Raw genomic sequence first — 25,568 nt, forward strand, 5'->3', positions numbered from 1 at the left:
TGAAAATATTCTAAAAATATTGAAAAAACTGTTTCAAACGAGACATATAGAACCATACTAATACCATATCCTAACAAAATACAAGGTTAAAAATAATGAGTACCCTCTTTTTTTTTTTTAAAGAATTTATACTTTTTCACTGGCTTTTTTTGTACTTTATATAAAATGAATGGTAAAAAAGTTACCTTATCTCCAGGATACCCTAGCTCTCCTGGCTCTCCTGCAATGCCTTGTTCACCCTACAGAGCACAATTTCATACAAAGACATTTAAGCACTGCAAACATGGCAAAATAATAAGAAACCAAATGTTAGTTATAAAAGAATAATTTTTCTATGTTTCCTACTTCTGTGAAAAGTTATATAATTGATAGTACAGATTAGATCCCATATATAAAAATAAAATACTTTATGAGTTGTGTTGGCTCAAAAAATAAATATGATAAAAATTATCTCTATGATAATGTAAATATTTAAATCACCTTATCACCTTTGATTCCAGGTAGGCCCTTATTCCCTGAAAGGCCCTAAAAAATAAAAGTGATATTTTGTGATATCATAGAGAAATTAAAGATAACTACCCATTATGCAAATAGAACCATACCATTGGGCCGGGAATTCCAGAAGGTCCAGTTGGTCCCATTGGGCCAACACTGCCCTGAAAAGCAATAAGAAAGGCATCATTAAATATCCACTACAATTAGAAAGAGAATATAGTAAAAATTAATTAATTAATTAACTCCAAACAGTTCATCTCACTAAGTGCCCATATTTGCCTTATTCTTCAACCATCTCTCTTTCTTGCCACATTTGGAAACCATACCCATCTTTTAAACTATTTAGTGAAGTCCATCCTATTTCCTGAAGCCTTCTCAGACTGGTCTAGTCCATAAGGATCCTCCCCTTCCTTGAGCTCCTATAATACTTATGATCCATGACATTCATCTTGAAATATTTTCCCAACTAGATAAATGTTTTTCCAACTAGACAGTTCCATGTTCCCAGGAAATATTCAATAAATATTTAATTTGATTGCCTTAGATTTTTATTCCATCCATTTATTCTGCAAATATTTATTGGGCAGTTATTATGGGCCAAGCATTCCAATGATTTTATTTCATGATTTGAAATTTGCAGAATCAGAAAATTTATCAAAATTTCAGGGATAAACTGAGTAGTGAACAAAAAAGTCTACTCTGCTCTCACTCTTTCATTATTTAACATTTGTAGAGCATACTGTGAAAAAGACACAGTCATCAATGTCAAGGTTCTTGGTTTAATGCTTCGGTGCAAAATTCTTCAAAAATATAACTACCACTTTCATCTCCTGAAAGCAAGATACTTAGAAAAATCCCTTCAATATGGCATCATAGAAGACAAAGGACAAGAGCAACATCAAGAGTGTTTAAAGTAAAATTCAAAAAAATGGTGAATATCTCTTGATGACTTGGGGATCTAAACCATCGTGATATAATTTTAGTATCACTGATGCCTTCATTTTTCTTCTTTCTCTTGCTACCTCTCTGTGTCTGGCTATCATATATCATTCCCTATCCTTAAAGACCAAATTGGCTAAAACTTCTCTTTTACAATTCCCAAAAATTAAGGAACTTTTAGAGGTGTATTTGTGACAATGTATCCCAGGCCCTTACTACCAGGCTTTTGCCAACACTTCCCATCTCATCTGTCCTCCAAATCAAACATTCTAACACCAATGGACTGTTTTCTATTCTCTAAACATGTTCTCCCCTATAGGCTCCGAGCCTTTGAAGATATGTTTATGTCTACTGAAATGCCCTTCTACTACACGACTAAGTATACAGCATTCTGCTTTTTTTTCTGTCTTTCTAGTCTGTACATTTTGTTTTACTCTTTTTTTTTTAATCTTCCAGACCCAACATAATAACTAGCACATAATAGTTTTGAAATAAAGTATGGAATGAATTCTGGAGGAAGTAATCAATTTTAAAAATAAAATTTGAAATAGTGATTTCTAGAACTCTATCTTTCAACATAATGAGGCATTTCTAATAGTCTATTTTTACATAATACAAATTTCAGAATGGAAAATATGACATCTTTACTTTTGGATGAGTCCTAAAGTCTGTGAAATATAACTAAGATAAATTAGTTCCAACATGCTTAATCCTGAAATATATGGAACTGTGAGAAACAAAGAGTAATACTTTCCAAATTAAACAGATATGTAATATTAATACATCATTGACAAATTGTGTCAATAGGAAAAAAATTATTCTTAGAATTACAGTGGCTATTTTATTCAAAGTTCACAGATTTAAAACTTATGATAGTATCAAAAAATCAATAAACATCTCAGTTTAGAAATTATGCAGCAATAACTCATGTAAGTATGGAAAGATATATTAACAAATATTTCTTCATTGTCTTGTTAATTTTTCTATATGCAGTATAATATTCTTTTCAGTAAATATATTACTGTGCATAGTCTGGCATCTTCAAATGAATGTACTTTGTATGCATAATATCCTAAGTAATTTTTTAGTGACTCTAAAAAATCACAAAATAGTAAGTTTTGGAAGATATTAAAAGACACATATAAAGGACTTAGTAAATTATAGAACTAAAAAAATAAAATGTACACATATAGATATTTACACAAAAAAAAATTTTGTGGCATGGCATATGTTATGTGGAAAAATCTTACTCCCCCAAAAACAATAGCCTTCTGAAAGTATCCATGATAGGTTAAGAGCAGTTTTCAGTTCCACAAAGATAACTTGAAGTTCCTTCAGCACTCCCTACCTATCACAATTCTCTTCCATAAGAAGGAGTAGACGGAAGAAATAATTTCATTCATAGGAGCTTAGTTGAGGGTGTCTGGAATACGGCGACAGGGTCAGAAGAGCCTTCCACACAGTGATAAATAATAGAGAACTTTTGAGTCAAAGTGAGTGAAAAAAATAAATAGAGATCCAGGGATAGGTTCTTTATATAAAAACAGCAGACACTTGCCAATTAGAGTTCATATGAGTGAGCGCATTGTGGAAAAGGCTGAGTTCCAACATTGGGCTTTTCAACCATGCCCACTCACACTTGCAGACAATAATCACTGTCGCTAATCAAAAAGCAAATAAAAATAACAATCAATTGCACAGAAAAAATAATTTAGCAAAGTCGATGTCATCTGTTTTCTGAAACTATACTTGCTTGAAGGGAACACTCGAGAGATAAATCAGAGGCTGCAGTTCTGGGCAAGTAGATAAAACATTTACTACGAAATATAAAGATTCTACAACTTTCCCAATTATCTTCTAATCCTCACTTCCTTCCATTCTGCTCCCATCCCTCCATACTTCACAGGCTACAGTCTTGCTACTCATTCACTTCCCAAACATTTCATTTCTCCCCTCTTCTGTGCATTAGAACACAGCTTTTTCTGCCAAAGAGCCCTCTGCCCTTTTCCACTTTACCTAACTCATACACAATCTTCAGGATGCAGCTAAAAAGACTTATGTAAAGCTTACTCTGAATCTCTGAGATAACACAAACTGCTCCTTTCTCAGTGGATTTATTTTAGTCCATAACAGCAATAATCACATTGTATGACATTGTTTATTATTTGTTCTATGCCATTAGATTATAATGCTGCCAAAAATAGGAATCTTAATTTGTTCACATTTTTTCCATCTAGTTCAGCATTTGATAAAGTAAGTAAAGTAAAGTAAAGCTCATCTTGTCTGATTTAAAATTTTAATAAACAAAAAATACCTGCTCTATCTACAAATAAGATATTCATGTGAAAGTACTTTGCAAAGTGTAAAGTACCATCTAAATCAGTGTAGAAGAGAGGAGGATTACAAAGATGATTGTTAGTGTCATTAACCATTTTCATTTGTATAGAACCTCTCCCATTTACCAAAGGGTGAGTGAAAAAAGAGAAAGAACAGAAAACCCAGGAATTTTCACTGAGCACTATTGTATGGCAAGCACTTTGCTCAGTCCTGGAACTGAAAAATGAATGAGTGAACTATTAGGCAGAAAAGTAAAGGTAGAGTGTTTCAGGTAGACAAAGAAATACACAGGCCATCTTGTAGGGAGGCTGCATGGCATCTGAGAATGAACACCTTTGCTAGCACACAGACTAGGTTTCAAGATGCAGATAAGAACAAAAACAATCTAGACATCTTAGGCCATGCTAAGAATTTTAGTCTTAACCTTACATCTAACAAATATAAATATACGAGAACATTTTAAAAGAATGATGATATTTGATACTCACTCTAAGACCAGGAAATCCAGGAGGACCAATGCTACCTATAAGTCCCTAAGTAAAAGAAATGTGCACAATTTGTTAAACATGATTCCAAACTACTAAAGCACAGTTCCTAAACAAACATTTCTTGGGAAAAAAATATCAAATTTGAACTTCTTCTACAGCTAACTTCTGAAACTTCCCTACTCTTGTGCATCCTCCTAAGAAGTACAAAATCTGGAGGCAGTTTATGTTCTTCATAAATGCCCTTGACTCCATGCTTTTGGATGCTAGGACTACCACCCAACCTTAGGATATAGATTTCTCTTTGTATCTAATAAAGAAAGTAAATCTCATTCATAGTCAGAATTATAGACATAACTAGCCCACATATCATATGAAAAGAAGGTGGTCAGCATAGAGGGTTAGAAGAACATCTTCAAATGATGTAAAACACTATCAATTCTTTTGAAGTAAATTATTTAAATTCTCTAAAATTCAGTTTTCTCATTATAAAATAGGAATAACATTTGTTTTCATTGTAAAACTTGCAATGAAAATTCTCATATATATGAAAGGTTTTGAAAATTCTCATAAAGCACTATACAAATGTAAGAAATTACCAACATTGTTAAATTATTTATAAGATTTTAAATTATCAACAGTAATTTTTCCAGTTGGTTTGTGATGAGTCTTTATGATGGTCTTTTGAATTCAGTAGTACAGTTTTTATGATAAGTGTTACATTATTTACATGGTACAAGGTACAAGACAGCCCCCTTCTTTTTGCATTTCAATTTTTTTTTTTAGTGTAGGCATAGTATAAAATATAGAGAATTATAAACTAATAAACTGAAAAGATTTTATTTATTTTCACATATTAAAGACTCAATATGCTCTTCAAGAAGCATGGTATTTTAAATAAAAAGCAGATTTCAAAAAGAAAAGTTTTAAATATTGTAGGAGTTCAACCCTAAGAAATTTTATGTATATTTAACTGAAAAAAAAAAGTAAATAAGATGGTTTCACACTAGGTATGTAAGTATAGTCATATGTGTGAAATCACCTAATGATGCATATATCAGATTATATCCTTATCATCCCCACAAGACTGTTTATAAATGGTATTAAAGAAAAAATGTAAATAATGCTCACTTTATTATGCTTGAAATGGGAAGCTCCTCCGAATCATGGGCAAGAAAATGATGGTAAACATTCTACTTAAAACATTATTATAACGAATAAAACTTTGGCTAAATTCACTAAATAAGCTAATACAGTTATAATTTATAAAAAGAAATCAAAAAGAAACTATTTTCAAACACTTTATTTTAAGCATAAATGCTAATAATTTACATATGTCTAACTATAAAAACTATTCCTAATTTAGGTTACAAAAAGTTTGTGGTTGATTCTAATTCACCTTAAAATCTTATAAAAAAGAATGTGTGCGTGGCATAAATTGGGGGATATCTACTGGACGCTTTTTGAGGGCAAAAAGTGAAGATATTACCTACTGTCAAAAAAGAGCAATCCATCATTTTATAATATAATTAGACAAATTTTATTATATTGACTCCCTAATCTGAACATAGATACCTGAACAATCCCAAAGGAGATTTCCCTATAAAATACTCAAAAGGTTAATCAATGACACATTTAAGCCCAAAAGAGCAATCACCAAATGCATAATTTTTATATGAGGGTTCTTATTACTTCCCTGTACTTGAAAGGCTCCTTCCCCCATCCCCCAAATGTACAAGTCAGTACTGTGATCATATATTTCTAATATTTTACTGAAGCAGTCATTTTTAACATGGTCAAAATAATTAATTTTAATGATTGTCTCTCAAGATAGAGTTTATTTATTATACATTTTTGGTTTATTTCCCATGTTGTAAAATTACAAATTGGAATGTGCACAGTGGTATTGAAACTGTCTGGTCAATAGTGCTTATGCATAAATGTGGTAATGAGGATGACAATTACAGTTGCTATGGAGTCTGAGTGATGTTAGATTGCAAGATTGGACCATCACAATTTACTCACAGGACTGCCATCAAGACCAGCAGGGCCTCTCTCTCCAAAGTCACCTGGAAATCCCTGACCCAGAGAAAGAGAAAGAAATGTTGTTAAAGCCAGAATAGACAAAGAATTAATTTTTGCTGTGTTTTCTTATAAGAAATTTAGTAATAGGAAATATTCATTTTCTATTCGCTAAATGGTAGTGTAACAAAAATGTGTATTTGTTTTGCATAACATTTCATTGATTTTGTTAGGTGTAATATTTCTATATTTTATAAAATGATTTTACATGCCACATAATATATACAGAAAATTAAGCTGGAGAAAATAGAAATTGTTCATTATTATATAAAGAACCAATGAATGAGAGGAAACATAACCAAGATTTTTGACTGACCAATCCATTAGTTATGTCTGCTATTTCATGCTGTTCCCATACCCACATCATAGAGAATGAAATGGCCAATATTACTAAGCATGTGTTGGCACACTTACATGAGCTAAAGGCTTTACACATCATTAGATATACACTACTTCATCTTCACAGCCGGTTGAATTAATGAGTACTAATATTTTCACTTTGCACATCAGGAAATTAAAGCCCAGAGAGGTTAAGTCACTTGGACCCAGTAGTGATGGGTGGGCCTGAGATCTGAATGGAAGTAGTCTGATTGCAGAGTCAATGTTCTCTTTCTACTATGCTATACTGACTACTTTAACTTCTCAATACAAGATACAACATAATGTGAAAAATCATTTAAGTGCAATTTTACTGGGGAAAGGCAAAATATTGCAAACATAAAATATGATGCTACTGAAAATTAAACTTCCCTAATGTCTATTGAGAATTCTACATTGTAAAACTATGAAGAACAGTAAAGTAACACTTTCTCATTATAAATTCTACTGTAAAATAACACAGTTACTCAATTAATCTTTATGTACTAATGTTTTTCTTTAAAGATTTACCACTGGATTTAAAAGGCTACTTTATATAATGATTTAAAAGACATTATTATCAACACAAATAATTTTCATTTTTAAAAACTTACGGTTAACAAAAATAAAACTATATTATTAGATTATTATAATATATTTAGGCAAGCTGGTACAAAATATTATATTTTTAACATTGCCAAAAACCACTGGTTCACTAGAACAAACATGAATGGGCTAAGTTTAAAAGATGATTTAACAATGGAAAGTATATGATGTGTCTAAGATACAGTTAACTCATACTAGAAGCAGTTTCGCTTATTCTGTAATCATAGGATAATGCAAAAACCATCTGGGTAGTCAAACATATTGAAGCCATACTCCTTTCAAAGTCAGTTGAAGTTCAGGCAGGCAGTTTGCTTTCATTGTCCTTGGAAGTCAAATTCTGTTGTCAACAAGCTCACAAATTTGTAATACATCTTTCTATTGAGTATGACCTAATCAAAGTATTAGAAAGTATTTGAAAGTATTTAGATGCACAGGTAGTGGAAAAAGTAGAGGAAAAATACTGTAATAAATCTGAAACATAATAAATGATGGAATTTTAGATAGATCATAAGTAGATTTTCCAGAATCCTCAGTGAAATAATAAAGAATGAGGGACATACTGCATAATTCCATTAATGTGCAATGTCCAAAATAGGCAAATGCATAGAGATAAAAAGTAGATTAGTGGTTGTCTAGGGTTGGTGGTGTGGGGAGAGTTGGGGACTGACTGCTAATGGATGGGTACAGGGTTTTTTATATGAGGTGATTGAAATGTTCTAAGATTAGATGGTGTAATGGCTGCACAACTCAGTGAATATAGTAATAACCACTGAATTGTACACTTTAAAAAGGTGAATTGTATCTCAGTAAAGTTTTTCTTAAAAATGAAGAAACAATCAGTCTGAACAAGGAGCTGGATTGCTAAAAACATCCTTGGGGACTCAGTCAAGATAGCCAGAGGATGTGCTATCTGGGACTGATTAGTCCCCATCCTCACCCAGTGGGAGTGAGGAGCTGCTCTGCAGTTCAGCTTCCACATAACTCATGATTTCTCCCCACTAGGAGAGGCAGAAGAAAAAGGGGAGAGAAATGTAATTAGTTCTCCACTTATCACAAAATTTGTACTTTCTACAACCAGCATAAAAACAATGAAATACTTATTAATTCCATCTTCTTGTTCTTCTGGTTCAAACATATGCATAATACTTATTAGCCATCCAATTTTATTTTGCCCCTGAAACAATTTAGTTGAACTGAGTAATACCTATTTTTAAAGGTTTTATGTATTCTCTTCTCATTTTACTACCCACTAAACATTCCATTTAATTTTTAATTCTCTATTCCAGACGGATATAATTTATTTTTATCCTTCTTACATGTTGACCATTGTGTCATCAATTTTTGAAATAATTTCTACTAAATCTAGACATTTTCTTGTTTTACTGCCACAAAAAGCATCATTATATTTGGCTATACTGGACATATATTTTCTTTTGAAAAACATCAAGCCAATGTTTTATATTGTTGAATATGTTTTTGCTTATTCACTGTTTATTCAGTTGTTATTTCAATTCTGGTAACTGCATGCATGATTTTTTTTTTAATGTAGGGGTGGTTCTGTATTCCTTTAATAATGAACCTTAATGTTTATAGCCATATCTCTTCATTATCAAAAAATGATCTTCAAGGTTGTGAAATATGTAATGAGAATGATAAAATACTGCTCCTGAACTTAGAATACAAAAAACAATTTCTATGATTTCTTTCTCCACTTGAAAGAATTTGTTACAAAATGCAATACTAAATTTTCTCTGATATTTACCTAATTGAAAATTATAACCATTAATTTAAATAGAATTCTGCTCTTCTAGAAATACCCTCACACTGCCAAAGGATGTAATGACCATTTTTCACAATTATCATCTACAGGAAAACTTGAGTTTTTGCCTTTCTTGAAAGTAATAATCATCTTCAAATAGGTGTTCCAGAGTTGTATTATTGCTTCTGTATTGTGCATAATCATCTTCATTCATTTTCATTGTTTTGACTAGTGATCAAATTTTATTTTAAAAGAATATGACATTTTAGGGATTTCATTTGATCACTTCAAGTTATAAATAATTTTCTTGCTCACTTACACTGTTAGATCAGTACAAAGGGCAGACTCTGAGGTGACCCCTAATGATTCTTACCTCCTGGTGTTCATGCCTTTGTAAGCTACCCTCCCTTTGAGTGTAGGTGAGACTATGACTTGCTTATCCTAATACAATATAGCAAAGGTAATGGGATGTTACTAAAGTAATTATGTTACACTGTATAAGACTTTGTCTTAGCAGCCTGGATCTAGTGATTTCCCTTGTGAGCTTGACGAAATAAGCACCCACATGGTAGAAAACTGAGGGTGACCTCTAGGAAATGCAGATAGTCAATAAGACCTGAAGATGGCCTATAGCCAAGACCCAGTGAAAAGCCAGAGCCCTCAGTTCTACAACCTTTCTATAACCTCAAGGAAATGAATCCTCTCACAACCTGAATGAGCTTGGAAGTGAACGCCTTCCCAGTCAAGCCTCCAGATGATGATGCAGCCAGCTGACACTCTGATTGCAGGCTTAGGACCCTTAGCAGAAGAACCAGTTAAGGAGTACCTGGACTGCAGATTCATGAAAACTGTGAGATAATAAATGGGTGTTGTTTTAAGCTGCTACGTTTGTGGCATTTGTTATGTAGAAAGAGATAGAATACTAATAAAACTGGTAGTTAAATCTTTAGAGAAAGTAGAAAGTCCTACTTGCAAATTTTACTATGTGGTAATGCTCGATATAAGACTACTCATAGTGTTTCTAGATTTTGAAAATTTAAGTAAATCATCCCTTTGAATATTTTTACTGATTATTTTCTATTGCACATTATAATTAATATCAATATTAATTAAATTAAAATTTTTATATTCACTTTATAAAATTTAATCTAAATGTTTATAATTAAAAACATCATTCTAGTATTTTATATCAATCTAGTTGGCAATATAAAGAATCTCTGTCATGTTTTATGAATTTTGTGTCTATAGCTATGAAATGCAATTTTAAGTGTAATAAATTGCAAAAAGTATAATGCAAATAATGCAAAAATGTTTCTTAGTCTTTGGTTGCAACTGTTACACATATTACACTAATTCTACTACCGTTCAAACCATAAATCAGAACACAAAGAGAAGCAAGAAAATAAAAGCTTTGTATTATCAGGCAATAGTACTTCATTATGCAAGAGACTACTGCATTCATGTTATAAGGAAAATTAGATAAGTTAATTAAGTCATCTTTCCTTTTACCTAAGTGCTTCTATTGCCTGCCAAATCCTCATCACAATTTTGAGCAGTTTCCTTCTCTAATGATGGCAGTGGACTATTTACAATTCTTCATGGTATTCAGACATGAGGTTATAGGCAAGAGATGTGGAGAGCAATTTCTATGAGGACTGAATATTATTTAACTATGAGATAGCCAGCCTCAAAGATAAATCCTCATGATTCTCACTTCCCGGTATTAATGCCCTTGTGTAGTTTCCATTTTGAATAATGGCTGGCCTGTATGACAAAAAAAACATAGAAGTGACAGTATGTGACTTCTAAGGCTAGGTCACAAAAGGTACTACACCTTCCACCTTGCTCTCATGGACCATTTACTCTGGTGGAAGCCAACAGCCATGTCATGAAGAGAGTCAAGTTGTCATGTGGAGAATTCCCCATGGGGAGGAAGTGAGGCCTCCCACTAACTAGAGCTTAACTGGCCAAACAGTAAATGAGCCACCTTAAAAGCAAATCCTCCGGTCCCAGTCAAGTCTTCAGATGAGTATAGTCCTGCCCCAAATCTTGACTATACTTCATGGGAAACCCTAATCTACCCAAATAAGCCACTCCCAACTTCCCCATCCACAGAACTATGAATATTTATTATTGTTTTAATCCACTAACTTAGAGTATTTTGTTACACAGCGATAGATAACATGCATAGTAACAAGAGTGGATGTCTAGGATTACAGGTCATACTATGCCAATGCTAAGTGCTGTATCCTGAGTGACAGGGTTTTTTAAAAAATATATATATTTATTTTATTTGTTTGTGACATACAGGGCTTTCAAAACTACAGTGCCCAGATCAAGTTTCTCTTTTGCCTGGGCCTAATGATGGTACTGTTATCAGACATGACAGTTATCAAACACTAAGAACAAAAGAAGTATTCTAGACTTGGTATGCCTGAATAGATACATGGTGTTAATATTTTAGACCACACATAGATGCTATACTTGGTAGTATAGCTAAATATCTTGAAACAGTGGGAAATTTATTGCTTAGGGATTCTAGTAAAAGGATTATTTCCTAATTCTACATAGAAATTAGAAAAATAATGCATATAAAATAATTAGAGAAATATTTGGGCCATAATAACCATAAAATACTAGTAACTACATTTCTAGAATTAAAAAAAAATAAAGCTATGAAATTTTTTTCTGTTAAAGACTATAGTTAACTATGAGCATATTTTGGTCTTTCTAAAGAATAAAGATTTAGAAACGACATACTTAACCTAAACTAGACATAAATAAAAATTATCATAAAAGACATATACACTAAATAAGCATTACCAATAACAACAGAAATTCAACTTTTTCTAAGACTAAGCACTGAAAAGAGACAATCACACTAACTTGTCTAAGATTAGAAATTCTAAAATAAAACCTAGAAGTCTACACATTCTAAACATGACTATATATCACCAAGAAATCCTGATATTTTAAAATCCTTCAAAAGTGAAACAGGATTACTATAGGAAAAGGCTAGCGTGTGAAGTACTCTCTGATGATCCAGTCTCTTCCCCCTTCCTTATCCCACAGGAGAGACAAGTGGATCCACGCTTCAAGGAGAACCATGTCTTGATACCTGGGCCTAATTTTAAACTTAGGAATTTAAGGAGTTCTAGCCTACTTCTCGGGGACTAAGCATCAAGTCAGGCTTACAGTTAACGGAGCTATGATTTGGGCTTCAGTTCTCAGATTCAAGTCCCTGCCTTTTTCTTAAAGACTGGTTACAACACTGTATTCCAATTCTGGGAACTGGAATCTCCCTTATTCTTGTATCGAAGAACCAGTTTTGGTATACGACATCATGTTCTATCCCTCAGTTATAAGGACCCCACCTTATTCCTGCCATTTTTCCCAACCAGAGTATACAGTTTCTGAACCCAAGCCAAATTTCACTGCCATATTTGCACTCACAGTCTCACATTCTTGATTTTGATAACCTACAAGATTCTCTAGGTTTTCCCTTAAATTATCTGCCATGAAAATAATTGCCTGGCTGAATTTTTGCCTGTTGGTGTCATATCTCTATGAAAACTAGCTCCATCTAGAGTTTCCCCAAATTATCAGCTGTAGTTCATTAGACATCCCTCTGCTCAATACCTGTCCCAACCTTGAAAGTAGGTTTAATTCAAAGTCCTGGGCCCTTCCATACATCTGTCAAACTATACTTAGCCAGATATATTACTACAGACTACACCCAGTAAAGTGAATCCAGATAGTACGTTTTTCTTAAAAGAGGCAGAATCACTTAAAAATCAATGACAATTTTCTGTAACGCTGTAGCAACACTAGTAGTTCCTTCATGATTGAATTAATTGCAACCTTTTCCCTAGGACAAAGAAAACACTGTCTCCAAATTTTCCATAAAAATGTACGTATCTGAAACACTCCTGTGCAATATGTTTTTAAGAGGGTCTTGAGCTAAGGATAGAAACTAATAACAGATGTCTAACAGAAGGATTTTATATTCTGAAATTCTAACACTGGAGTTAGAAGCTAAAATACAGTTTACTTTAAATAGACTTCTTGTAACAAAAAGATGTATAAGAAAAGAAGAGGAGACACTCCTTTCTACAGTCAGAAAAGTAAACATCTCTGAAGTCTGGGTATTACAATGCCTTGAGGATGTTATTTTGTCCACCATTCTAAGACTGTGATATTTTGATTTTTACGGTAAGAAAACTGAGTTCACTTTTTATCTATGTCGAACTTTAAATGTAACATGATTTTTTAAATAATCTATTCTTATGGGTTCTGAAAAACTCCTTAGACAACTCACGTTTTGACAAATTTTCTAGGTGTTGACAGTAAATCCCAATCTTCAATTTCATGTTTATCTTCAATTCTGGCAAGTCAGTTCTGGCATAAGTTTATATGGCTCTATGGAGCCATATAAATATGTATAGCCAACTTATTATAGGAGACTAATGATTAAATCAATCTGGGAGCCCTTGTAAAATACTTTTTATAGCCACTGTAGAATTTCCTGACTGTGGCACTACAGAATGAAGTTTGGAAACTTTGCATTAAAAAGGAAGCTACTTGGAATTATATAATAGCTATAAAATCTGAAAGTTAATAATATATACAAATCCTCTCTCCCTGCCTCCCTTATTTATTAAAAATAGCATTCTTCTTTTCTATTATAAATCAGTGGATGGTTTTATGCTCTTAAAGAATCTGACTCACATCAGCTAAGTTCCAAGAAGCTTTTTAAATAAAGACAGTAAAACATGTAAAATAGAACAGTTCTAAAATAGAATAGTTCTATGGTGTTAAAAAGTCCTTACCAATAAAGACTGTCTATTACTGTGTTTTTATCTGAGATTGCTGGCAAAAGAACTTGAGACGAACTCTAATATCCACAGAGAGCAAAAATAATGAATTAATAGGGCTTTCCCACCTCCAAAGGCTGATTTTATTGAAGACATCTAGAGCCCCACATCTGACCTCTAATAGTAACTGACATTAAGGATTTTGATCCAATTACAACATGTAGGGAGTGGAGGAGGAAAAAAGAAGAGGTAAAAGGATATCTTAATATCTAAAATCATGAATACACAAATATTGACTAATAGGTAAGTGATTACATGAGGTCTTTAAAAATAATTGTAGTGATTAATAAGTACCTTATACTAAGATACTGAAATAAAAAATAAAAAAAAGGAAGAAAAAATTTCTCAAATGCACACAACCTAAGAAAACTTCCTAGTTTTCTAGGAAGTAAGATTTTAAGTGAAATAACTTTTAACACAAACATTAAATTAAAAAATACCAGTATGAGGATAAATAATAAGTAATTCTTGAATAACCAAAATAATATGTTGTTTTTAAATGGGTCCATTTTCAAAAGCATTCGTATCATATTTACACTGCCCAGGGAAAGATATCTCTTACTTATAAACCTATAATTTTATTTTAGAAAATACAAACATCACTAAGGAAGTTGGCTCACAACAACTTAATTCCATGCTTCGTGTTTACTCAGGGAAGTAAGTGACCATTTGGTCAGCTATATTAGCATATAATTTATAGCAACATCTTAAAACCTAAGCTTAGCAATGTTACTAACTCACTGAACAATTATAGAAAGGAATTTTACCACTCCTCTACGTTTCTGTGCTATATGTATATGTGATATGATGTCAATGCACATACATTTTAATATTTTTGTAAACTATTTATATCAAACACAGAGCTTTAGTACTCAGGTTAGAAACCAACTCAGTTGTTCAAAGAAGCTCATCCTGATTAATATTCAGAAAGACTTGAACTTGGATTTTGAAGTTTTCTATGCCTATTACCGTCACTATTTTGACTGTGAGAGTGTTTCACATCACACATAATACAGAAAGTGAAGTAATTTATTTTACTATTTCCTGGCCTCAAATTCAGAGACTAAAAATTTAAGTGTAAAATATTACATTAAACTTACAGAGTTATCTAAAAATGTCACTGTTCTACAAATTACATCTTACAATAATTATTTAAAACTGAATCATATTATTCTATGTTAATAAAACTGTGTACTTTCATCTACCTAAATTTTGTGAAAACAAGCTCATTTAAAACACAGGGAGACTGTTAATTAAAGGGGAGTGATAATTGTAATAAAGTACATCTTATAATAATATTCATACTGATAATAAATTAAATAACATGGGATCCATATAGCAGTACCCTAAAGAAGCATCAACTCACACTTCTAAATAGCTCTGAAATCAGTAGAAAATTGGAAGTAACTATCTTTGACATACGTATAGTCAAAAGTTTTGTAGATATGAGTACTTTCAGATTTCAGCATTTCTAGATTTTTGCCATATTCTTTCAGATAAAGTTTTCTGTCATCTTTATGGTGGCCCCTATATTTGAATATTTATTTCACATATAACAAAGATAGCATACAGAATTCAATACATTACCAAGAGAAAATGACCATATTTGTATTCCACACACCTAATATTTTCCACATCGAAGAGAGTAGAAATATTCTCACAAGATATTTTCCTTTTATTGTTATTTAAACAGTAATAGGTGACCATTCTCATGAAATTTTAATCCCTTAAACTAAAGTATAAGTGTCCCATGATACATAATATCCCATGCTAATACATTTGTCCTTACTTAATGTCAAAGCTATCTGAAGATGATTTTACTTAAACAGAACACAGGGGAGCATTTATACATAGAATAATCTGGAAGAGTCTTTGAGGACAGCCTTGGCATGATTTGCCTTGTGGCTGTAACTGGATCTTACTCAAAGTACAGCAATTTCCTCATAAACATGGCCAAATCATTTTGTGGTAAAAAACAAGAAAAAGTACAAGTAGTATACATGACATATTACAGCACCAGACAAATTTTCTATTATAAACACTATTTAGAAAAAATAGAATACATGTGTTTTACAAATATATTTTTTAAGGATCTAATTCTATTACAAAGGCATATATTTTTAAAGCAATAAAACTTTATAAATTGTGTAACATAAAGAAGTATGCAATCAAACAAAAAACCCAATAATCATTTCATTCACAATTTCTCCAGTTTTCTTTAATTCCCCTTTTGAATTAAAAAGCATTTGTTGGATAATTGTATAGTTCCCTACGGAGTAAGAAACCACAGCTATCTATAAATTTCTATGGACAATTTTATAGTTCATTATGAAGTAGGAAACTAGATATTACTCATACATTTTCAAGATAAAGTTAATATTTACATAAGACCAGCCATATTAATAAATAAATTAGGTAGCTACTAAAATGATATATCACAAGGGCTTCAAGAAAACATTTCCTCACCAATGCCTATAATTCCAGCATTGCAGATTACTTATCTTGTCTTAAATTATGTTTAAAATATAATTACTAATGGGTAGGTAACACTTTAAGTATTGGAAGTAATTTATATAGTGACATATAAACTTAATTAGTTCTTTTACTGACAACATACTTTGATAAAAGGAGGATAGACAGAGTGGAGAAGATAAGAATAAAGAATATAAACTTCATGTACTGTCCATTTTGAGACAGCCCACATCCACATATTTACATTAGATATTTGGCACATAAAAAATAGAGAGGTGTTTTGGTTGGGGTATATGTATGAAGGCTAAAATGTAAAGAAATAACGTACTAACATTTTGAAGTATAATAAAGCGTAATTAAATGAGATGGCATACAAAATATTTAGCAGGGTGCTTTAGAATAAGAAAAGGTGATGATGGTATTGGTGATAATAACAATTTCTGTTGCTGTAATTGCATAACATTAGCTTTAAAGTTGAATGTAAATGTAAGGAAACAAAATGTTCAGTTTACTTTTTAACTCTTGACAGTTTGGTAAGTTTAACCTTAATATGTTAAAATCTTTAAAGTAAAATTTTAAAATAATTTTATCACATTTTGTCCAAATATCATGAAAAAATAAATCATGTTCTTCTAAGCAGTGTGAATAGAAGACAGATAACAGAAATATCTAAGGGGTACAGATCCTGGATTTATATTCAAAGGTCCTGGATTCAGTTCTTAATTTTACCACTTTTAACTATGTAATTCTGAGCAAGTCTTTTAACATCACTGAGCTGCATTCTCCTCACCTATGTATTGGTGACATTACTACCTATTCTAATCTACCTTCAAAAAATATTGCAAAGCTCAAAGTATAAATGCTTTAAAAGGATATGAATATTCTGGTGAGATTTGCAGTCTTTTAGCATTATCATCAAAATTTTTATTTCTATACAATTTTAGAAAAGATGTTATGAAGAGCGGTTTTCTTCCTCATAGACTAGAGAACACAGTGGAGCACAGAATATCTTATCCTAATAAATATCTTTCAGTAGTAGTAAAAATGACGCAAGTGAAAAGCAGGTGGCTAATTAGCTATACTAATGCAGCCAGGATGACCTGAGGATGCTTCCCTGAACCACAGTTTTCTCATTTGTTAAACAATGGGGTATTGAGTGGTGTTAAAATTTCCACCTATCTCTAAAATTATTATGTTATCTGGAAAAATTCATTTTCGTTGATCTTTATTTAAATCTGAAAATACAAGAAGCCATAGTGAACTTGTATCTCAGCTAACATCTGAAGCAAGTATTTAAAAAACCTCAAAAAAACATGAGGTTGAATAATGTTATCAGTAGTGTTTTAAATTGTTCATGTATTTTCTGTGACATTTTAGCCACTTGTCATCAGGATAAAGGTCTCTTACCCTGATATATTAAATGTGTTAGAAGTGTCAAATTTTGAGTTTTTTTAATCTAAATTTTCCTTTGCATTCTCAGGTATTATTTGATAGACTGTTCAAGTGGCAAAAATTAAACTCTGTTGAATGAGATGGATTTTAGACAAGAACAACAGCTACATTCATATTTTAATAGGTGAGAAATATGCACATAATTAGATTATATTGCTCTAAATCAAGACTCAGGAAACAAGAATCTAACTACCTGTCTTCCCTTAAGACCCTTCTTTCCACGAATCCCAGGAACACCCTAGAATGTAGGAAAGTCAAAAGTAAGTATTTGTTGAATAAATGAGATCTTTTTTTCTCAAACATCAATTAACGAAGTATGCCAAAGAGAAATGAATTATTCTTTAAATTGATGTGACAGTCAGAAAAACTTCAATATATTAACTGAAGTGGACCCTTGTCTTCTTCATAACAGAATCTTGATTTTATCCAGGAATTCACCCCATCTGTATTTCCAAATGGGATCCTGACATTCCTCTGGTAATAGTTATTTGTCCAGAGGTAGGCACACAACCAAAGCACAAACAGGAAGGTCTTATTTTTCCATACCCAAGGGACAATTACTCTCCTCCTGTGTCTCCCTGCTTCTCTGGCTGGATATAAACAAAGGCACATTTAGCACCTGCACTGGCAATCTTGCAATCACATGGGAAACCAGCCTTAGGATAAAGCCAACAGTAGGCAAAGTAAATCAGAGAGAAGGATGATGCTACTGCTGTGCTCAAGATCATATTGTGCCTAGATCCTACTTAACCTATGGATTTCTGGTCATGTAAGAAGCAGTAGGGCATAGTACTTAAGCACTCAGGCTTTGGAGCTAGAATATATATGTCAGAATCCTGGCTCTGCTCTTATTATTTACATATTGTCTTAGACAAGCCTTTCTTTGTGTGCTTCATTTTCTTCATCTATAGTGTGAATAATATCTCACTGGGTTTTGTCAGTATTAAAGGAGTTCACATATGAAGTATTTGTATAGTGCCTTGTATTTTATATATATATATATATATAATGAAAATACTTTGCTATTATCATTATCATAGTTATTAAAAATTTCCTCATTTTTAAGCCAGTTTGAGTTGAACTTTTCTGTTATTTGTATTCTAAAGCATCCTAACTGATATCACTTTGAGACTTATAATCACTTAAAAGACTTAGAAACTAAGAAATCTGTCAGAACCATGTAGCTTGGAATTTACATATAGATAAGTCAGATGATATCATTGGTTAAAATAATTTATTCACTTTCAACTCAACAGTATTTGATACCTATCTAATGTCTCTATAAAAAAAAAAGAGTTCAAAGGTGAGCAAGAGGACTCATTTCCTTAGGACTTTATGCATCTTTACAGAATATAGCTAACTTTTTTTTTCCAGATGGGTTGGGCTGAAGACATTTTTCGTAAGTTCACCAAGGAAAAAAATCTTCACCTCATTTCACTAAAAAAGACTGAACATTTTATTATCATTACAAAACATCTAAAAGCTAAATATTTCTTCTCTGGAAGGGCATTTGCAAGTAATTATTTTTTAAAATGTGATTTAATTCACTCACTTGAAAAACTATGTATTTGAAAAATTCATCTAGCAAAGAATAATCTGATTTACTTTCATTTGCAAAAATCAGTTTCCAGAAATAAAAATTTTGGCCTGAAGAGCATTTCTATAATAATAGAGTTAAATGCTAAATTCTGAATATGATTCTGTTTTCAAACCTTATGATAGTCTATTAATATTGTTTAATTCTACTGTTTTCAATTAAAATTTACAATGTAAATGAAGATATGCAAAATCACTGAACTGCATAGCACCTCAAACTAGATATGATGAAGTAAGAATGCCGGACCTCTGTACATGTTTTAATTTTTTAAGTATAACAAACCATTTTTCAAAGATTCTATCTTTATTCATAAGTACATACATTTATGAACAGCTATCTTCCATTATTAAATTAAACAAAAAAGAAATCTTCTGAGGCTAAAAATTTACTGCACATTGTATTGTAAAATACAAGACCTGTCAAGAGTTTATATTATATTAAAGATTAATAAATTACAAAATAAAATTTTAATAATTAGATATTTTAATATTTCTCTTGTGTTTTTTAATTGAGTTTAAAATAGCTAACCATATGCATATATATTTGTATCACTTCATTTTTTTAAAATAAAATTTGGTAAAATTCAAGAGAGTCTAATTATATATTTCTAGTAGGTGTTTTTTCTTAAAGCTGGCTTGCTTCACTCAGTAATATTAGTTACCTGATACCTGACTTTATGACCCCTGTTTATGACATTATCATAAATTTATCACTTTAGAAATAATATTGAAAAAAATGAACTTACTCTCTCTCCTTCAGGTCCCAGTTGTCCTACTTCTCCAGGAGAGCCAATGAAACCCTTAAAGTAAACAAATCATTGTACATTATTTCATTTGAGTATTCATCCTGTAAGTAATTCCAAGTAGAGACAGTTAAAATTTTTTCACAGTAATATGAAATTATACAGCTTAACAGTATGAATAACTTCTTCTCATCTTATTGCTTCTCTTCCAAAAGTTACAGATTAATCTTTTCATTAAAAAAAAAAGTAGAAAACCTAACTTAAGACACAATGACTAATAAAAATCAACAAGACCAAATCCTCTTCTTCATTGAATTTTATAGTGGGCAGAAAACATATGTATATATTTAACTAAAATGTAAGGCAGAACGGAGGTATGAAAAGATTTAAGAAGTATGGAAGCATGAAAAGACTATAAGAAGTACAGAGGAGAAAGAGATTTATTCTAATGTGGCAGGAGGTAAAGGCAATCGGAGATGGTTCCAAAGGAAACTAGAACTTGAGATAGGTGTACAGAGGTGGCAAAATATTAATAAACAGGATTGAGAAAGAACACTGCAAGAGCAATTACAATAGGCAGAGGTATAACAGAGAGAACTCGGGGAGTGTATGTAAATGGTAAGTGATAACACTATGTGTAAGATGCTTTGGATGAGAGCAAAGACTCATTGTGCCCTCGTGAAGATTCCAAATGGTCTGAGAAACAAGGAGTACACATAAATAACGATGCAAGGTATTTTATCCTAACATACTTTAGTTATATCTTACATATGGCAAATAATAACCTGTTTCATCAATTTAATAGATAAACTGTATAGTAGTTTAGAAAGCAGATGTAAGAGAGTCTTAAATTTCAGGTTACGAATTTTAGATTATATATTTTAGACAACTGGAAGCTACTGACTTTGGAGGAGTGTGGTATCTCCCTGATGTCAATTTGTTTTTCTAAAATATTAATCTGTTGACAGGATACAAACTACATGACAGGAAACAGTGAATATAAGAAAACCTGTTTACAAGGCTCTTTCAATGGTCCAAATTTGAAGAAATATTAGTCTAGATCACTGATTCACAAAACATTATTTTAGTGCCCACTGTGTGACAGGAACAGTGATTATAAAGATGAATATGAAAATCAGTGTCCTCAAGAAGTTCATAGTTTATTAGGAAATAGGGTCATATAAATAAATAATTATAATATATGATAATTGTGACATGATTATGTGATATGCAATGTGATAAATACAATATGCAATGGGAACTTTGAAGGCAGAATAACCAAATTTATCTAGAGAAAAGATTTAGAAAAGCTTTTCAGAGGAAGCAACATTTGAACTGAGTCTTGAAGGGATTCCAGACAGGACTAGTAATATGCCATCAATCAATAGGAATGAAATGACATTGTAGAGAATTGCAAATAGTTGTATGTGCTTGGTAGACAAAAAGTGGGGTTGAAAAGGGTATCAGTGCCCACATAATTTAAAAAGCCTTATATATAATTATAGAAGTTTAGAATTAATACTGTGAGTCATTAAAAAAGCTAGGAATAATTTTGATATAACCAAATTTGCAATTTATAATATTCACCAGGGTTACAGTGGGTCAACAGATCTTTGTATATGTCTCTAAAGATTATTGCAAAGATGATTCTAAGTTTTATAGTTGGACTGATAGAAATATAGAAAACAAATATATAGGAAAGCTGAATTTGATAGAAAGTAGGTAAGTTTTGTTAGTCATTTTGAGTTTGTGATGATGATGCATTCAAATGCAATTATCTTGGCAGGGAATCAGAAATGTGAGACTCACAGAAAGCTCATAGATATACGACTTGAAGGCAGGTCAGAAGCCTTAAAGGTAGACTAGAGCTCTGAGAAAAAACAAAGAAAAATTATCACTGACCCAGAGGCTAAAATGGAGATGGGAGAAGAATGATTTTATGAATACAGAGAAAAGCCAAGGTATAAAAAATTTTAAGAATATATATGGGAGACCATTTCATCTAAATCTTAGATAAAGGCTACTCATTTGAATCAGAGAATGGGTGGCTTTTCAGAGTAAATTCTTCCTAATAATGTATATTAAAAGAGAATTCAGGTTTTAAAAAAGGGAATGTCATTTGTACAACATAGCAGCATTATTCACAATAGCCAAAAGGTGGAAGCAATGTTCAACAGATGAACACATAAACAAAATGTGGTATATTCATACAATGAAATATTATTCAGTCTTTAAAAGGAAGGAAATTCTGGCACATGCTACAATGTGTATTAACCTTGAAAACAATCATGCTAAGAAAAATAAGCCAGTCACAAAAGGATAATGTACGATTCCACTTAAATGAAGTACACGGAGTAGTCAAATTCACAGAGACTCAAAGTAGAATGGTTGCCAGGGGCTGGGGGCAGAGAAAAGCAGGGAGTTATTGTTTAATAGGTTTGGAGTTTCAGTCTGGGAAGATAAAAAAGTTCTGGAGATGGATGGTGGTGAAGACTGCAAAACAATGTGCATGTACTTAATGCCTCCTACTATGAACTGAACGTTTGTGTGCCCTCAAAATTCCTATGTTGAAGCATAATCCCCAATAAGATGGTATCTGGAGGTGGGGCCTTTCGAAGGTAATTAGGGCATGAGGGTAGAGCCCTCAAGAACAGGATTAATGCCCATTAAAGCAATTAAAATGATTGCTTTCTTGGTCATCTGAAGATACAGTGAGAAGGTGGCTGTCTCCAAGCCATGAAGTGAGCCCTCACTAGACACCTGATCTGCTGGCATCTTGGTCTTGGAATTCCCAGGCTACAGAACTGAGAAATATTTGTTGTTTAAGCCATCTGGTATATGATATTTTTGTTTTAGCAGCCTGAACTAAGACGCCTCTAAACTGTACACTTTACATGGCAAATTTTATGTATATTTTACCACGTTTTTAAAAGAAGTAATCAGGAATTGTTTCTAAGTTGCTTGAAATAAGAATCTTGTAAGAAATTTAGTTCTTGAGGGTGAAAATTACTCAGATGTTGCCATAGAAAGAGGAGCATTTTCTCCAAGAAAAAACACCTTTAAAGTTCTCTATGTTCTATAGATTGTATGACCAAGCAAAAAATAAAATAAAAGAGAAAAAAGAGAAAGAATGTTCTTTTTACTTAACTTTAATAGTGAAACACCTATGATTTGTTTGCTTGAAAGCCAGCACCTAGAGGATGGGGACGGTTTATTTAAAAATGAAGCATCCAAAACTATTTCTGATACCAAACATTTAGGATTATGATGACAAGCTGCATGTATGTTCAGAATCATGAGCTACAGATGGCTTTACATTTAAAAACAGCTTTTGTTTTAATTTTGTTTTGTTTAAAATTATTTTGTTAAAATTGTTTTGTTTTTTGTTTTGTTATATAAGTGGAGTTTTGCTTTTGTTTTGTTTTTGTTTTGTTATATAAGTGGAGTTTTGCTTATAAATAAAAGGAAAAGATACTCTAACTGGTGTATACTTATCAGGGAACTAAATAATTGAGAACTCAGAAATTGAAAAGTCAGACTTTTACTCAACATAGCCTGTAGAGGGTACAAGCACAACATTTTACAAGTAAAGATTTTAAAGAGAACAATGCTGTCAATAACTACATAAGTATTTCATAAAGATTTCTTGATAATTATTATATTGAAATATGTCAGGAGCACCCATCAAAGAAATCATATAGGGCTGTGGTCGTTCTCAAAACACCATCATTAAATTAGAGTTTACTGTGTAATGAAACAAAGAACATTAAAAAAATAACAACACAATGCTTTTGCTTTTTGAATTGAAGGTTGTATACCCAGTTAGAGGCAATTTTGTGTCACCAACAGGGCCACTAAAATGTCAGAAGAGGCCCTATACACGTCTACTTTCTAAGGCACCTAGCATATTATTATATAAAGAAATGCCAAAAGAGGATTACAAAATTATGGTATGTTTTAAACATTTACTTTTAAAAAGTAATTATCTTAACAACAAAACATGCAATCAAATAATAGTGCCAGTTAACTTATAGTGCATAGCATGTGGTATAGCTCAGTAACAGAACACAAATTAAATGAAAAACATCTTATAATCTTGTCAGTATGTTTCTGTGATTTTTGTCTTTTTAACCACATTTGGAGTTGATGTCAAAAGTCTACATTTGAGGCCCTTTGTGAATGTGAAACTGAGATAAGGATACTCTCCAATCCCAAAGGAAAATTAAAGAATTAAATCAATTATAAAAAGATAATATATTTTTTAAAAATCTTTTTATCAAGCTGGCCATCAAAAGCTAAAAATACAACTTGAAAAAGGTTACAATCTAGACAATAATTTTCAGTACAAATGGGGTAAAAAGCAACAACAAAATGATGTAGATTAGAATGCAAAATGTTATGTAGAAGAACTCAGAAAAGTTATAAGAATCACAGAAGCAAAATGAGAAAACATAAGAAAAAACTGCACAATACTTTGAAATTATTAGGTCATGCACAGAAGAAACTCCCAAGTTCAATAACAATGATAGAATCTGCCTAAAAAGTGTATGCTATGCACTAGGCACTGTGCTTTAAGAATATTAAGCTCCAGTATTCTCATAACTACCTAAAAGGTAAGTTTCATTACCACCATTTAATAAGATAAGAAAAATGAGGCACAGAGGGTTTAAGCTAGTAAATAAAGGGTTTAAAAAAAAAAAATTAAAAAGCAGGCCTCTCTAACTCCAAAGACTATTTCTTAACCACTAATTTCTTCTTGCTTCCTGAATCTGTCAACATTTATTTTTAGTGCAGCTTCTAATAAAAAAAAACATGATTTTTCTCTCTCATATTTTCACTTAATGCAAGCATAGACACAGCAAGGGAGAGCAAAAAGAGTACAGAACTAAAGGTCAGAAGCCCTTGCTTGGTTCTAGTTCTGGCCAGCTGTGACTTCATCAAATTGCAAAATTCCTTAGTTTACTATTTTCCAGTCTATAAAGCAGAGACAATATACCTGTCCTCCTACTTTACAGGATTGATGGCAAAGTAAAAGAAGAAAATACATATGAAAGCATTTGAAAATGTTTAAGAATTTAAAAAATTTAAAGCATCATTAGAGCATATACTGTTTAAATACTTTATGCTTCACTTATTTCAAAAGGTATTTTAGATAATATAAGGCACAGATGTAGATTCTGGAAAATAACTAACCATTAAAAATAGAGAATTTTCAAAACAAAAATTTTAGTATACTTTTACCAATTTTTCCTAGAACTAGTTTTGATTTTAATTTGCAGCACATTATGTAACATAACACAGTAATATGGCTAAAACTCTTTTAATGGTTTAGAAGTGCAATAGTATGTTCTTGATATCAGCTTATTTCCTT

At 31.8% G+C, this 25,568-nt stretch overlaps 1 protein-coding gene across 1 annotated transcript in view; it reads right to left on the minus strand.

Moving 5' to 3' along the window:
* Positions 1–25,568, minus strand: part of COL24A1 (collagen type XXIV alpha 1 chain) — a 309,537-nt gene that overhangs the window by 215,282 nt on the left and 68,687 nt on the right. Inside the window, exons 12-18 of the mRNA XM_023528131.1 lie at positions 20,201–20,254; positions 18,052–18,096; positions 6,282–6,335; positions 4,260–4,304; positions 603–656; positions 481–525; positions 186–239 (exon numbers count right to left, since the gene is read on the minus strand). Of these exons, the coding sequence (XP_023383899.1) occupies positions 186–239; positions 481–525; positions 603–656; positions 4,260–4,304; positions 6,282–6,335; positions 18,052–18,096; positions 20,201–20,254 (351 nt within the window). The remainder of the gene's footprint in view (positions 1–185; positions 240–480; positions 526–602; positions 657–4,259; positions 4,305–6,281; positions 6,336–18,051; positions 18,097–20,200; positions 20,255–25,568) is intronic.

The sequence above is a fragment of the Pteropus vampyrus genome, unplaced genomic scaffold (assembly GCF_000151845.1).
Source record: "Pteropus vampyrus isolate Shadow unplaced genomic scaffold, Pvam_2.0 Scaffold22, whole genome shotgun sequence".
In the NCBI taxonomy this organism is placed as follows: Eukaryota; Metazoa; Chordata; class Mammalia; order Chiroptera; family Pteropodidae; genus Pteropus; species Pteropus vampyrus.